Raw genomic sequence first — 15,981 nt, forward strand, 5'->3', positions numbered from 1 at the left:
CAGTGAGTCACTCGCGTCAGTGGTGGATAGCTCGCTGCCATTTTGAGAACTTTTTGATCTCTTTGTTTTGTGCTTTGTGCCGCTTCGCCATGGGGAAGAACGCCAGCTACACTGCCGCTTTCAAATTGAAAGCGATAGAGTACGCGATCGAACACGGCAACCGCGCCGCAGGCAGGCACTTCGGCGTCACTGACTTCAATGTGCGTTACTGGAGTAGGGCACGCACATGACGACGACAAGATAGGGTGCGCGCCAGAAAGCAAAGGCGGCAATTTCATGATCGCTGATCGACGGGAGACTGTTTACGTTGTAAATAATAAAATAAAAAGAAATAGCTGCTGTTGGCAACACTGAGCTTACATATACAAAAAACGACCGCTACATTTAGCGGGACTGGCAGAAGGCAAATCGGCAACACTGTGCACCAGATTTTTTTTCCCCGCCTAATTCTCGCACCCCTATCTTCGCATTGATTTTTCAGAAAAAAAAGTGCGAGGATTATGCGAGTAAATACGGTATATGCGAAGGCGGGCTATATGCAAGAAAATACGATAATTTGTATTGGATTTGTATTCGAAAATTTCAATATTTGCTCACCACTACAGCCAACGCAAGGGCTACAAGATCATCATGATATGCTCCAATGGCATATTCACTGTGAAGAGGAGTCCCGGCGTGTCTGAATTTCCACACCCACCCAAGAGGACGACAGGCAGGGGTGGCTACTCACGCAACGTTGCGGCTGTCCAGTCCACCTTGTACTTCCACCAGGGCCTCGCTCAGCGACTGCAGCTCAAACGAATTCAGGTCCCCTTGTGCCAGGTTCTGCGAAGTGGGCAAAGCGCAACACGGGCTCTTGTACACACTGCTCACTTCCACTCCTGCTGTGACCTCAGCCATGTAAAAGCGTGGTCAAAATAAACGGGAAATGAAATTAACCAACGTTTTGATTGTGGTGTTTAATGCGCTGACGCTACACAGGCGATGAGGCGCGCCATAGTGGAGGGCTCCGGATTAATTTTGACCGCCTGGGGATCTTTAAAGTGCGCCGAAACCTCGAACACACAGGCATTTTTGCTTTTTGCCTCCATCAGAAAAGCGGCCGCTGCAGCCAGGAATTGAACCAGTGTCCTTGGGCTCAGTAGCACAACAACAAGGCCACTGAGCCACTGCGGCGGGTAAATTACCCAAAGTCAAAGTACAGTCTTTGAAAAAACTTTCTAGGCCAAGCCGGAAACGCGCAGGGCGCAAAAAATTCAATGTACAAGAATACTTTTCGAGCGAGGCTGAAACTCTTTATGCCGCAAAGCTAGAGAGAACACCTTTCTTTCTTACTGTCAAAAAATATTTTTGTCACATTTAAAGGCAAAGCTTATTCTTTGAATTCTTCGTGGTCTAGAAGGTTTAGGATTGGCCTACAAAATTTTGACAAAGGGTGTACATACACTCTAGACTGCTTATAACTAAGGTTCAACACTTATGGTTCCTTTTATTTTTATTTATTTGATAAGTGCCCCTATAACAGCACGATGCCTTTGGTATGGTTCCAGAAACTAAAGAAACAAAGTAAAGAGCGGTATATACATTGGGGGAAGAAGAGCAGGGATAGAGAGAGAAGAAAAAACAACAATGGATCGAACACCACTAGACCAACTGACACAATTTTACAACACAACACAGCTCAAACAGAAGTGCTCCGACCGCCAAGGATACTCAGATCAGATGCCACAACGAAGTTGTAGAGGAGTTGAGCTCTCTGGACAGGACTTTTATTATTCATCTATATAAAATATATCACAAAACATAAAACAATTAGTATAACTAATATAAACCATAAAAACGATTATAACTAAATGTCTGTCAAATTTATTTTGCTGAATTCAGTTTGAACTGCAAACAATCAGTTTTTCCAACTGCCAGGTGTACAGGAAACTAAAAGTCCCTAAACTGTTTTTAACACCCTCTCTCAAGCTGCGCTGGTATCTGTGTGGATATGTGAAGTATGCTGTGTCAAAAATGTACTACTACTGGTTGCCTTTTGGCTATCACATTTGACTGATTAAGCAACATTAGGTACCACAGCACTTGCCCTTCTAGCTTCCCCGTTGCACGTATAAAGGTTCAGAGGGCTTCCTTTAAGGGGGGACGTGGCTTTCAAAATCAACTTTTTTATTTCTTTGTGGATTTTGATGAAAATTGGCACAGCAACTGGAAATGCTTCTGTGATAACACTATAAAAATTTCAAAGTAATATTTTGAAAACTTTTTTATGTATGAAATATTCTTTCTGTTCCGCTTGTACCGAGCTTGAGCGGCTTATAAAACACGATAGAAAACTTGTTCGAAGTGCTTTGCATTCCCAAATGAATGGACGAGGTCGTGACAGTTTTAGAATTTTTTTTTTACAACACAATGTTTTTTAGTTTTCATTTTTTTAGAGGTTAATGTGCAACAGGCATGTCAACTGTGAACGATTATTTGAATAAAAAAATCACAAAAAACAAATCTGGAAAACCAAAAGTGTCACGACCTGAACAGTTCATCAAGGAATGTAATGCAAGAAACGGAATCAAAATAGACCCAGCGGTCATGAAGAAATCCCTGGTACAAGCGACACAGGTGGCAAAAAAAAACAAAAAATGTTTTGAGAAAACGGCTTCCGAAGTTGCAACATAGGTTTCACATATCAGAAGTCGTCACGGTTGTAGCCTTTCATGTCCTTTTGAACATGGGGCTTCTGGAAGGCCTTGCCTTGAAATTGGAGTGCCTTTTACAGCCTTTCTCTTTCCAGAAAACATCATTTTCAGCTCCTCTGTGAAGAGTACATACCCCCCTTTGCAAACCAAACGGAGGGAAGATGGGTTTCAATGGGCTTTCAATGCAAAGTATGGTTAGTTGGTTGGCTGTATCGCACTGGACAACCTCCTTTTGCAGTGTTGTCACCATGGCAACAAGTTAAGCATTTTTTTAACTTAAATTTGACCATTTTTGGCTTTTTTTATGTTTTATCTTGCCTGGCACAGCAACTTAGTACTAATGTGCAGGTGTTCATTGCCAAAAGTTTGCATACCACAAGGATGAAAATGAGCTACTTTGAAGCTTGGTAGAGTATTCTGCATAACTCCCAACTTCAATGCAAGAGCATATTTTTTTACTACTTTTGACATTCAAGGCATCCAATATTTCTCGCAGCACAGCCAGTATGCCCTGAGCAATGGTATCAATAATTTCCCTAAAAAAAATCACTGTTAAATGCTGCCACAGTAACGTACATTTTTAACGCAGAGAGCACATTTTTATTCCTATACTACTAACTCAAACCAGTTTGCATGAAAATTACAAGTGCACGGGAAACGTTGCGCAAGAAAGGCGATATGGCTCGCGCGCATCGCAGCGCACGCTTACCGCGACATATCGAACTTTGATTATACCTGATATGGCTGGTCAGGTCGCTTTTAAGATTAAATCTAACGTCGCAGGCATTAATTACAACTACTGGCGTTCAATCGTAACCGGTTGCCCAGTCATGTGATGCTCCAATGCGCGTCGGCTATGCCGTGCGCGCCGCAGCGTTTGACGCGTCGACTGTTTCTTTCCCAAGGCTAGCGAGCCCACCATCAAATCACAGCAATAACTAAGCCTGTAAACATCGCAAATCCAACTAAAAGTTCCCTTCACGAACCGCGATCGCAAGCGCGCACACCGCGTCACCCTCCAGGGTCTGGCGACGGTAGAGTCACGCGCCCCACGAAGCGTTCGATGACCTCCGCCTTTCGAGCCACACAACTTCCCGTAATCCGGCTGGTTATCTCTGGCATTCCCATCGCGATAACGTCCGTGTTGAACACCACAGACTGAACAGAAACTCGTCCGAGCGCAGCGGCGAAAATGAACTCAATCCACTCGCTACGCAGCTCAGGCGGCCGCCATTTTGCGTTGCGCCCGCAACATCCAATCATGAGGGTCGTCGTTCTGTGCCCCGACCGGGGACCAATAGCGCTTCAGCATCTATTTCTAACTTCGTTTGTGCGTCGTTTCTTTTCTGCCGTTTGTGCGTTTGTGAATGAACGAAGATAAAAGAGACGAGCAGAACCGGAAAGACGATCGCTCGGCCGATCTAACCATATCAAAATGGCCGCGCCCGGTAGCACCGTTGCGGAGATAGAGCGCTCCGAAAATTGCCGTTTTTTCGCCCTTTTGCGCTGATAGTTTGTCACCGCGCCTGACAAAAGTATTTTTTTATGCCACTTTGCGACGCTTTTCAGCGTAAAAACTTTGCAGACGCACAGAATAGGAAACATAGAAGCCGAATATGTGGGTTTCAAAAAAACGATGTTTTGGTCATTTTTCCGAAGTTGAAAGCCGCGTCCCCCCTTAATCTTCAGGTGACAAGCAGAAAAGAGAGGGCAAAAAACACAGAAAATGTGTATGCATTATAATTCAGTAACTGTATATTGCCGCATACAAGTTGACCGTTCTTTTTAGGAAATGACCATCCAATATTACGGGGTTAACTTATACGTGGGGTCGTGTCGGCTGTTGGCTGAAAATTCAAATTTGCCACCAACTTAGAAGTCATTTCTGGAGTCGTCTAGTACCTTTACAAAGACTTATCTAGCCAGTTGCATGAACTGCTCGCCATTTTAGTTTAAGGGGGCACACGGGTCTTTGGGACCGAAAAAGTGCCAAAAAATGCACTTTTCATAAGCATCATTTTTGAAATGTTCAGGTCTTTTTCTCCCGGTTTGCGAAGTTTTTCCTCCGAAAAGTCGGTACTTGAGCAGTAACAGCAACTTATAAAAGCCCTACAAGGCCGATTCTTCGAGATTCCGACGCCAAAATAACTATTTTTCTATAATTCCTCACTGCTGCGCAACGGGCGGTATCGCAGCGATCTCGGTCTCGTTTGAAAGAGCGAACTTCGGTCTTCAATTTCCCGCCACTGCGGTTCCTGCCCGCTCAGTCGTAGAGTGGGAAACACATGCCAAAAAAAGCAAAAATGCGCGTTCCTATTCGCCGGCGAGCGCACGTGACTAGACAGCGCGATGCGATTGGCCGAAGGCGGCGTCTGTCGTCTGCTCCATGCCGTTGTCGGCACAATCAGGTGCCATATTGCTCAGGCTCTGACTACGACGTTTGCGATGTGGAAGGCCGGAAGAAAATCCCGCACGAAGAACCCGTATGGCAAAAAGAGAAAGAAATCCAACCTCGAGAATCTCAGAGGCTGCTCCACACCAGCGAGGAGTGATGAAGGAGATAGCGACCGACCTTCCGTGGTTGGCGACGACGCGCTTGTCAACGTAGGCCTAGCGCCTCCGCCGACCGCTCATAACGCCTCCGGCAGCGGCCGCATCCGTCTCGATACAGCAATGTTGCACCCGTCTCAAGTGGCAGAGGTGCGTCAAAACGCGGAAAACAAGCTGCACGACCTTTCTTCAACTGGAGCTACACAACGGAAGTGCAGCCTGTTGGGCGACCCTGACAACGCCGCAGCCACGCCGCTGGACGAAACAAGGTTCGTGATCGTCAGTTTGACCCAGCTGAACGAACTGATGCGCGCAGTGAAATGCAAGTTGTGCTCCGGTGACGTGGAAATCGGCAAGGAGGACAGGGAGTACGGCCTCGCCGTAAAGCTAGTGCTCAAGTGCGCGAACTGCGGCGACGTGTCGACGGCGTGGAGCTCGCCGCGCGTTGACGGCGAGAGCAAGGCGAAGCCGTTTGCCATCAATGTTTTGGGCGCGCGCGCCATGCAGTCGACTGGAAAGCAGCAAATGGCGTTCAACGACGTGTTTTCGTCGATGAACATTTCTTCGCGCGGCCTGCACAACAAAACGTGGCAGAGCTACGTGAAGACTAAACTGACGCCCGCAGCTGTTCGCGCATCGCGGAAGGTGACTGCAGATTGCGCACGATCAGTTCGGCAACTGTACGCTGAGCTCGACCTTGCAAACCCGGGCAACATCGCCGGGTCGTACGACGGCTCCTGGATGACGAGGGGACACTCGTCGCACATCGGAGTCGGCACGGTCATCGAGTTATTCACGGGGCTCGTGCTCGATTATGTCGTGCTCTCCAATTTTTGCGCCGGCTGCGAGCGGGCGCCCAAAGAGAGTGACCCTGCCTACGAAGAGTGGAAGGCGAAGCACCTCTGCCAGAGAAACACCACCAAAAAAGCTGGGGAAATGGAAGTGGAGGCTGCCCTCATTCTCTTTCAGAGGTCGTGGGAGCGTCATAAGCTCAGGTACACCCCAGCGGTTTCGGATGGTGACTGCCGCACCTACCTCGCTTTGAGGGATGCAGATGTTTATGGCTTCATTAAGATCCTCAAAGAGGAGTGCGTGAACCACGTGCAGAAGAGAATGGGCACTCAACTGCGCAACCTCCCAAAGCAGAGGCCAGCTGGCTCAGAGAGCCTCAGTGGTAGGGGGCGGCTGACTAGCGACCTGATCAACAAACTGACCTCCTACTATGGCTGGGCTATCAAGTCCCACAAAGGGGACGTGCCAGCCATGCACAAGGCTGTGATGGCCACGTACTATCACATGACATCCAATGATGCAGTGTCGAACCACAGCCTCTGCCCCACTGGTCCTCACTCGTGGTGCCGCCATAACGCTGCCAAGGCCAAAGGGGAGCCAGCCCCCAAGCACCGCTACAACCTGCCCCCCTAAGTCTGCGAGGCCTTGCTTCCTGTGTATGAACGGCTGGCGGACCACAAGCTGCTTGAGCGGTGCCAGCGCGGCAAGACGCAAAACAGCAATGAGAGTCTTCACTCAGTGATATGGTCGCTGGTTCCCAAGGAGCGCCACGCATCGCTTCACAGTGTGGAAGCTGCGGTCGCAGAGGCTGTGATGCGATTCAATGCCGGAAGCCAGTTGGCATCATCAAAGATCCTGCAGGAGCTCAACATGACCGTTGGCGCACTAAGCAGCACACGCATGGCCGAAAAGGACCGCCGGCGAACCAAGGACTCTTCCTGCAGGCGGACATCCGCAGAAAATGTGCAGCGGACCCTCAAGAAGAGGCACCTGGGTGGTGCCAGCAGTCAAGATGACTATGCTGCGGGGGCCTACTAGTTGTTTCGTGCAAAAAAAGTACTCCACCTTCTACTGTTTGCATTAAACATAGCACCGCTACGTTTTTTGCCATTTTCTCAAAATGCATATTTTTGACGTATAGGAACTTCTCGAGAGGCATACCTCAGCACGTAGTGCAGCTAGAATGATAATTTTTCTTTCAGCAGGAAGCTGAATGTTTAAGGGGGGACGTGGCTTTCAAAATCAACTTTTTTATTTCTTTGTGGATTTTGATGAAAATTGGCACAGCAACTGGAAATGCTTCTGTGATAACACTATAAAAATTTCAAAGTAATATTTTGAAAACTTTTTTATGTATGAAATATTCTTTCTGTTCCGCTTGTACCGAGCTTGAGCGGCTTATAAAACACGATAGAAAACTTGTTCGAAGTGCTTTGCATTCCCAAATGAATGGACGAGGTCGTGACAGTTTTAGAATTTTTTTTTTACAACACAATGTTTTTTAGTTTTCATTTTTTTAGAGGTTAATGTGCAACAGGCATGTCAACTGTGAACGATTATTTGAATAAAAAAATCACAAAAAACAAATCTGGAAAACCAAAAGTGTGACGACCTGAACAGTTCATCAAGGAATGTAATGCAAGAAACGGAATCAAAATAGACCCAGCGGTCATGAAGAAATCCCTGGTACAAGCGACACAGGTGGCAAAAAAAAACGTTTTGAGAAAACGGCTTCCGAAGTTGCAACATAGGTTGCACATATCAGAAGTCGTCACGGTTGTAGCCTTTCATGTCCTTTTGAACATGGGGCTTCTGGAAGGCCTTGCCTTGAAATTGGAGTGCCTTTTACAGCCTTTCTCTTTCCAGAAAACATCATTTTCAGCTCCTCCGTGAAGAGTACATACCCCCCTTTGCAAACCAAACGGAGGGAAGATGGGTTTCAATGGGCTTTCAATGCAAAGTATGGTTAGTTGGTAGGCTGTATCGCACTGGACAACCTCCTTTTGCAGTGTTGTCACCATGGCAACAAGTTAAGCACTTTTTTTACTTAAGGGGGGACGTGGCTTTCAAAATCAACTTTTTTATTTCTTTGTGGATTTTGATGAAAATTGGCACAGCAACTGGAAATGCTTCTGTGATAACACCATAAAAATTTGAAGTTAATATTTTGATAACTTTTTTATGTATGAAATTTTCTTTCTGTTCCGCTTGTACCGAGCTTGAGCGGCTTATAACACACGATAGAAAACTTGTTCGAAGTGCTTTGCATTCTCAAATGAATGGACGAGGTCGTGACAGTTTTAGAATTTTTTTTTTACAACACAATGTTTTTTAGTTTTCATTTTTTTAGAGGTTAATGTGCAACAGGCATGTCAACTGTGAACGATTATTTGAATAAAAAAATCACAAAAAACAAATCTGGAAAACTAAAAGTGTCACGACCTGAACAGTTCATCAAGGAATGTAATGCAAGAAACGGAATCAAAATAGACCCAGCAGTCACGAAGAAATCCCTGGGACAAGCGACACAGGTGGCAAAAAAAAATGTTTTGAGAAAACGGCTTCCGAAGTTGCAACATAGGTTTCACATATCAAAAGTCGTCACGGTTGTAGCCTTTCATGTCCTTTTGAACATGGGGCTTCTGGAAGGCCTTGCCTTGAAATTGGAGTGCCTTTTCAGCCTTTCTCTTTCCAGAAAACATCATTTTCAGCTCCTCCGTGAAGAGTACATACCCCCCTTTGCAAACCAAACGGAGGGGAGATGGGTTTCAATGGGCTTTCAATGCAAAGTAGGTTAGTTGGTTGGCTGTATCGCACTGGACAACCTCCTTTTGCAGTGTTGTCACCATGGCAACAAGTTAAGCATTTTTTTAACTTAAATTTGAACATTTTTGGCTTTTTTTTCATGTTTTATCTTGCCTGGCACAGCAACTTAGTACTCATAGTGCAGGTGTTCATTGCCAAAAGTTTGCATACCACAAGGTTGAAAATGAGCTACTTTGAAGCTTGGTAGAGTATTCTGCATAACTCCCAACTTCAATGCAAGAGCATATTTTTTTTTACTACTTTTGACATTCAAGGCATCCAATATTCCTCGCAGCACAGCCAGTATGCCCTGAGCAATGGTATCAATAATTTCCCTAAAAAATCACTGTTAAATGCTGCCACAGTAACGTACATTTTTAACGCAGAGAGCATATTTTATTCCTATATTACTAACTCAAACCTGTTTGCATGAAAATTACAAGTGCACGGGAAACATTGCGCAAGAAAGGCGATATGGCTCGCGCGCATCGCAGCGCACGCTTACCGCGACATATCGAGCTTTGATTATACCTGATATGGCTGGTCAGGTCGCTTTTAAGATTAAAACTAACGTCGCAGGCATTAATTACAACTACTGGCGTTCAATCGTAACCGGTTGCCCAGTCATGTGATGCTCCAATGCGCGTCGGCTATGCCGTGCGCGCCGCAGCGTTTGACGCGTCGACCGTTTCTTTCTCAAGGCTAGCGAGCCCACAGTCAAAACACAGCACTAACTAAGCGTGTAAACATCGCAAATCCGACTAAAAGTTCACTTCACGAACCGCTATCGCAAGTGCGCACACCGCGTCACCCTCCGGGGTCTGGCGACGGTAGAGTCACGCGCACCACGAAGCGTTCGATGACCTCCGCCTTTCGAGCCACACAACTTCCCGTAATCTGGCTCGTTATCTCTGGCATTCCCATCGCGATAACGTCCGTGTTGAATACCACAGATTGAACAGAAACTCGGCTGAGCGAAGCGGCGAAAATGAACTCAATCCGCTCGCTACGCAGCTCAGGCGGCCGCCATCTTGCGTTGCGCCCGCGACATCCAATCAGGAGGGTCTGTGTTCTGCGCCCCGACCGGAGGACCAATAGCGCTTCAGCATCTATATCTAGCTTCGTTTGTGCGTCGTTTCTTTTCTGCCGTTTGTGCGTTTGTGAATGAACGAAGATAAAAGAGACGAGCGGAACGGGAAAGACGATCGCTCGGCCGATCTAACCATATCAAAATGGCCGCGCCCGGTGGCACCGTTGCGGAGATAGAGCGCTCCGAAAATTGCCGTTTTTTCGCCCTTTTGCGCTGATAGTTCGTCACCGCGCCTGACAAAAGTATTTTTTTATGCCACTTTGCGGCGCTTTTCAGCGTAAAAACTTTGCAGACGCATAGAATAGGAAACATAGAAGCCGAATATGCGGGTTTCAAAAAAACGATGTTTTGGTCATTTTTCCGAAGTTGAAAGCCGCGTCCCCCCTTAAACCATGTGGTATGGGAAGCAGATTTTGCATTTTGTGTTTCAGTAATTGTTTAATTAGCATTATTTTCAATTGGTTAGCAGCAGTACTTCGAACCTAAAAGTAAGAATTGATGGAAACTTGTATGTGATTGTAAAACAAAAAAACTGCTTCCCATACAACCTTCTACACAACTTCTAGTATCTATTCATGCCTTGCTTGTAATTTTTTATTGATTAGTTTTTTTTCCATTGTTCTCAAGAACAATCAAGAAAGATTTCTAATTATCTCGAAAACTAAATGTGTTACATCAAAACTAATTGGATATTTGAAATCAGCTAAAAAATCTGAACAAGCCCATGAAGTTTCATGAAAATTGGTTGGAAAACAAAAAAAAAAAGTTTCAAAGACCAGTGTGCCCCCTTAAATTGGAAAACGTTCTTTCTTTGTGTTGCAGGCGGTGCAGTTGAGGAGTTGGTGACCGTTCCGGACCTCGAAAGACGTACCTAACAGCAGAGCTCTTCGATGTGGGCAGTTGCGAAACTCCGCCTCAAAAAACGACTCGCACCTGGACCCCCCCTGCTTTGGACTGTACGTATGGTGGCGTTAACGCGGCCACCGCACGCACTATCCAAAAAAAAAAAAAAAAAAACAGTAATTATTCAAACTTACAATTTAACGTTAAACTGTTTAAAGGTGCATAATCTTTTTATTTTTGTACGTTCCAAAGTTATTCATTGTTTAGTTAGGTGCGGTTTTTTGTTGCGATAGTTTCTGCGTCTGCGCAACTGCCTCGACCGATTGACACTTGCCCCGCGTGGGCACTTCGGCACAACATAGGTCCGACCTGAAGTACTAAATTTGCAGTTCTCGCTCGGCCTACATCACACTGAATACCAAAACTAATCCAGTAGCTGATCAAGTGGCTCTAAATAATCCTTTAGAGCTTGCGTAAAGCCGTCGAAGCGAACTTTTAACCCTCTTTGCCGTCGGAAGATCTGCAGATGACGCGTAGCAGATGACAATGCGCAGGTGACAACGCATCTCGCTGAACACACGGTCGCATTTTTTTACTACTCTTGGTTCAAATGCACATAAAACGCTTGAGTGGTTGTACACGTTGGGCTTCTTCGGCATAACAAATTTATGTGAGCACCCAAATACCATTTTTCACCCAGGTCGTCGAGCAGAGAACCGCGTTGTATAGTTTACTTTGTAACCAATAGATGGCGCCACTGTACGAGGAAAAAATCCAAAACAGTGGACCAATCGTAGGGACACTTTTTGATGCATGGGGTCTATGGGGAGTTTTGCAACTCCTACATCAAGTAACTCTGCCTAACAGTGCCTCCACAACCTCAGTGCCAATACAGTGTGGCAATAAAGTGCAAAGTGATTTTGTATGCCGAGGACAACAACAATGTCGCTGCAGAATGAGATTCCGAAAAACTGTGTTTGGGGTGGCGGCAAGAAAAAAACACGCTCTTCGTGTGCACTGATATGTGTCGCTCATTTCACAGGCCAAAACAGGGACGGTACCCTGCCGTCAAGGAGGAAGTCCTCGAGTGGGTGCACATGCAGCAAAGCAGAAGCCCGAGCGTGTCGTACGAAGACACTGAAATGAAGTGGTGGGTCGTCACTAAATCGCCTGAACATCCAGCTGAGTAAATTCCAGATCTCGAAGAAGTGGGCGACGGGTTTTATGAAATGGGCTCAGCCTCCTGCGTTCCACAACCGTTTCGCAGAAGCTCACGGAGACCTGTGACAAGACACTCCTCGAGTTTCGGCTGTACATCAAAAACTTGAGGAGGGGGCGGGGGTTTCTTCCTGCTCAGCCAGACTGGCAATGCCTACCAAACGCCGGTGTGGTTCGATATGCTGAGCAGGAATGTCACGGGCCAGCTTGGAAACAGGGCAAGCCTAGATTTGAATAACGCAGCATGTTTTCCAGCCATTTACAAAATCCGAAAACAACCAGTTTTCAAATAGTGCGATCCCATTTTACAAAAGCTAGCACTGTGGCATTAAACTAGTTTGGCGTTCCAGGTGTTTGAACACCCACCCAACCTTTACAACAACGACACCCAGTGGTTGTTGCTCCACAGGCTTAGCTGTGCCCACCTTGATCTGCAGCATGAGCGAGGTGAGCTTGGCCACCAGGTCCACGGCCCGGGCGGCCGTCTCTGCCGCCTCTGAGGACGACTCCTGGGGAGAGGAGCCAGAGGCGGCCAGGGCGGCGGCCATGCTGCCCCCCGGGGGCGCGCAGCTGCGCATCAGCTCCCGGGCCTCCGCGAGGCACTTGCTGCGCACCGCCTGCGGCTGCATGTCGAACTGCAGGCCCTGCTCGGGGGCCAGCTGCAACGCCGCAGGGAGAAGGCCGTTTCAAAAGGGGCCACGAGGAATGGTTCATTTGAAAGACGGCTCGGTCCTGACAACAATGACGCCGGTTTTATCGCAAACCCCGAGCAAGTAACGGAGATGTTACGAAAGACAGACGAAGCAGTGGCAACTCCCCAGCCACTTTCCAGCAATTTCTCTATGACATCACAGAATTTGTTTGTATGACTGGCGGCCACCGACCTAAGCAGTCGTCAAAAAACATGACTGGGTCCTTGTACAATGAGTGGGGCATCTCGGCCTGTTTAATTGTATCACCTGAATGCTAACATGCAATCAATACACTGGTAACTGCGGTTTTAGTGCTGCCCGATATTACACCAATCCTGTCCATATTACGCCACTGTAGCAGGAAATTTTAAAAGCTCTTCAATATTTCTTGCATTTTTTTGGTTAAAGAAAACACCTTTCATGGCTGGAATCGAGCTGCGTGAGCTGCCAAAGGCTACCATACTTATTCGAACATAAGGCAAGGTTTTTTACAAAATCTGTAGTCGCAAAGTTGTACCCTGCCTTATATTCGAAGCTCAGTGTATATATATGGCGATTTTTTTTACTCTCCAAACTGTACCCTCACCTTATAATCGAATAAATACGGTATTTCTGTCAAATTGTGCAAAATTTTTGTCTTTACAGCTTCTTCAAGGGGAGTTATTTTCAGCGTGATTACCCTAGTTATTGTGTCAGAGTTTGATGTTTTTGTTTACATTTGCGTTCCTTCCAAACAAAAGTTTAGTCCCAAGTTCAGCGCTGTGCCAACCGTCCCCTTTCTTTTTTCCTTGTGTATCTTGTGCTGTTGTGTTATACCTCCAACCTGAACCAACTAGCTGAACCTGGTCACCCAAGGTGGCATCACTGTTCAAGGCTGGTCGTAACGCCCAAGATGGTTGCTGGCTCTCCCATAGGTGAAAATAGTTATTTATTTTCGAAGTAAGCAGGGAAGTTCCGTTATCATTCTTAGTGTTATACAAAACAGACCACAAAACATGACCTTTGTGTAAAGTTAAAGCCTGAACTGAGAAGCGCTTTGCCCAGAGAAAGTTTTGGAAGACACTAATTAATCCTTGTATACTTTGTATGTATCCAGTGTAGAGCAGGAAGGGGAGAGGTCATGTACTCAATATCCAGGGGAGGTAGCACAATACTGCAATCACCTTAAAACATGCACCAAACAATGTTGTGAAACTCGCTCGAGAATAGAGCAGAGGCACAGCAGTCCCGAACACACCCGTTCGCAGTAGGTCATGATGCCCTCGAGGGTGTCCTGCAGGTCCTCGTTGAGCACCTCAAACTCCATGATGAGGGCCGCATACCGCTTCTTGAACTCGGGCCGCACCACCATCCGGTACGAAGTCTGCAAAGCAGCAGGTGACAAAATGAGAGAGCATCCAAGGGGACCATCTTGGACATACAATTTTTAGATGCTTGGCTCTGACAAATCAGACAAGCCCGCACATTTTCTACCCCAGAGGCGCATCGGGTAGTGGAAAGCCCAGTTTTTTCTCCTAAGTTGGCCGTGCGTGTGTAAATGGCTTTATCGTATTCCTAGAGAACACAGTAACCGGCACTCCGATGATGATGATGATTTAGGGTTTTGGCATACAGCCGACCAAGGCAAACAGCACCATGACAATGGTGAGATAATATTGGACGTTGAAACAGAATCCTTGATAAAATGCACCGGTTTAAAATTTCGCTATCGATGTCGGTGTACGGGGCATTTAAAACATTACGAGTCTAGGCATCTCAGGTGTAGAAGCCTCAAATGCTGCCATTGTTCTGCGCCAGATCATGAGGACAGGTAAGAATATGGGCGGTGAGATGTGTATTTTAAAGTCAATATCTGGAAGGTTCTACCGTAAAAACCCACGTATAGTACGAGGTTTTTTTTCCAAATTTTACTATGTAAAATTTGTGCCTCGTATTATATGTGGATCCCAAAGTTTTCGGCGGATCTATGAAAACTGCCGAAAACTTTGGGATGCACATATAATACGAGGCACAAATTTTACATAGTAAAATTTGGAAAAAAAGACCTCGTACTATACGCAGGTTTTTACGGTAATTAAGGGGGGAGGTGGGTCTTTGGACAATTTTTTTTATTTTTAGTGCCAGCTTGATGAAAATTGGCAGTCTTGAGCAGTTTTTTATGCTGATTTCAAATATGTACAGTGTAGACCGCTTATAACGTATGTCGCGGGAGCCGCAAAAATCCGTACTATAAGCGGTACCGCACTACAACCAAAACACGCGCGAATTCAACCACATCGCCACCTATCTTTCAAGTCAACCTATATTTATCATCACTCAAACGCACAGCGCTTAAAAACGAAGGCACGGTCTATATTTCATATTATTTTTAACATCAGCCGCTGCTGCAGGGCAAAAGCGCAGTCTCAAAACGGCGAGCGCGGCTTTAACTTCCGTTGTGTTTGTTTTGAAAGACCATGGCTGCGTTTTTAGCATCTATGAACAGATGCCGCAAGACGTGATAAGAACGCCAGCGGGATTTTTTTTTTTTTTTTACCCCACCTTGTGTTCACGATGCCGAAGGCGGCTGCTTATCAGCGCAACGTACTTACTGGTGGCGGAAATCTTCGGCTTTGCGCGGCTCGAATGTTCGGAAAGGGAAAGAGCGGTGGCTTATCTGCAACAACATTCTAAAGCGTGAACCGAGTGGTAGATTTGGTATCGCGAAAACGTGCAGTGCACGCCAGCGCGGATACAACTGGCGTGGTGTGGGTGGCGCGGTAAGAGGCGGCAACATGGCGTCGGCACTGGCCGTGAAGCGGTGCAGGCAGTTCCAGTAAGTTCCAGCGACCGCTTCTAACCGCTCGCTGAAATGCCGCACGGGGCGCAAGCGAAGATGCTTATGCAAGAAAAGAGCTAATAATGTGGGCGAAAAGTGGAATATAAACTGCCATCCACGCTGCTTGTGAAAGCGCTCATCAAAAAATACCGCGGTGGTAAGCCTAAACACCTCTGGCGCGGCTAGCCGGCTCGGAGCGCTTCGAATCTCCTGCCAGTAGGTACGCGTCTCCCCATTGGTGCAAGTCGTCAGGCTCCTCCCACTGCCACGCGAAGAAGCCACCGCGAGCGCGGAATCGTCGGTACGAGCACGAAAAAAAAAAAAAAAAAAGCGCAACGCTAATGTGCACGATTCGTGCGCGAAAACGGGCCATGCGGTTCACGATTAATAAAATAAACTTGCCGCGCGCGGATCTTGTCTGTCGCTATCTTCCGAGGTGCATCAAGCAACGTCAGTTGTGGTTATCAGTCAGGTACG

At 46.6% G+C, this 15,981-nt stretch overlaps 1 protein-coding gene across 2 annotated transcripts in view; it reads right to left on the reverse strand.

Annotated features, from left to right (window-relative positions):
• Positions 1 to 711: 711 nt before the first annotated feature.
• The window catches only part of LOC144177902 (protein lin-9 homolog), a 61,528-nt gene continuing 46,258 nt past the window's right edge, over positions 712 to 15,981 (reverse strand). For both annotated transcript variants that reach the window (XM_077705489.1, XM_077705490.1), the window contains exons 13-15: positions 13,924 to 14,049; positions 12,420 to 12,653; positions 712 to 825 (exon numbers count right to left, since the gene is read on the reverse strand). In XM_077705489.1, the coding sequence (XP_077561615.1) occupies positions 727 to 825; positions 12,420 to 12,653; positions 13,924 to 14,049 (459 nt within the window). In that variant the 3' untranslated portion in view covers positions 712 to 726. The remainder of the gene's footprint in view (positions 826 to 12,419; positions 12,654 to 13,923; positions 14,050 to 15,981) is intronic.

This window comes from Haemaphysalis longicornis, unplaced genomic scaffold (genome assembly GCF_048455015.1).
Source record: "Haemaphysalis longicornis isolate Haplotype H1 unplaced genomic scaffold, Haemaphysalis longicornis Haplotype H1 scaffold_334, whole genome shotgun sequence".
NCBI classification, from domain to species: Eukaryota; Metazoa; Arthropoda; class Arachnida; order Ixodida; family Ixodidae; genus Haemaphysalis; species Haemaphysalis longicornis.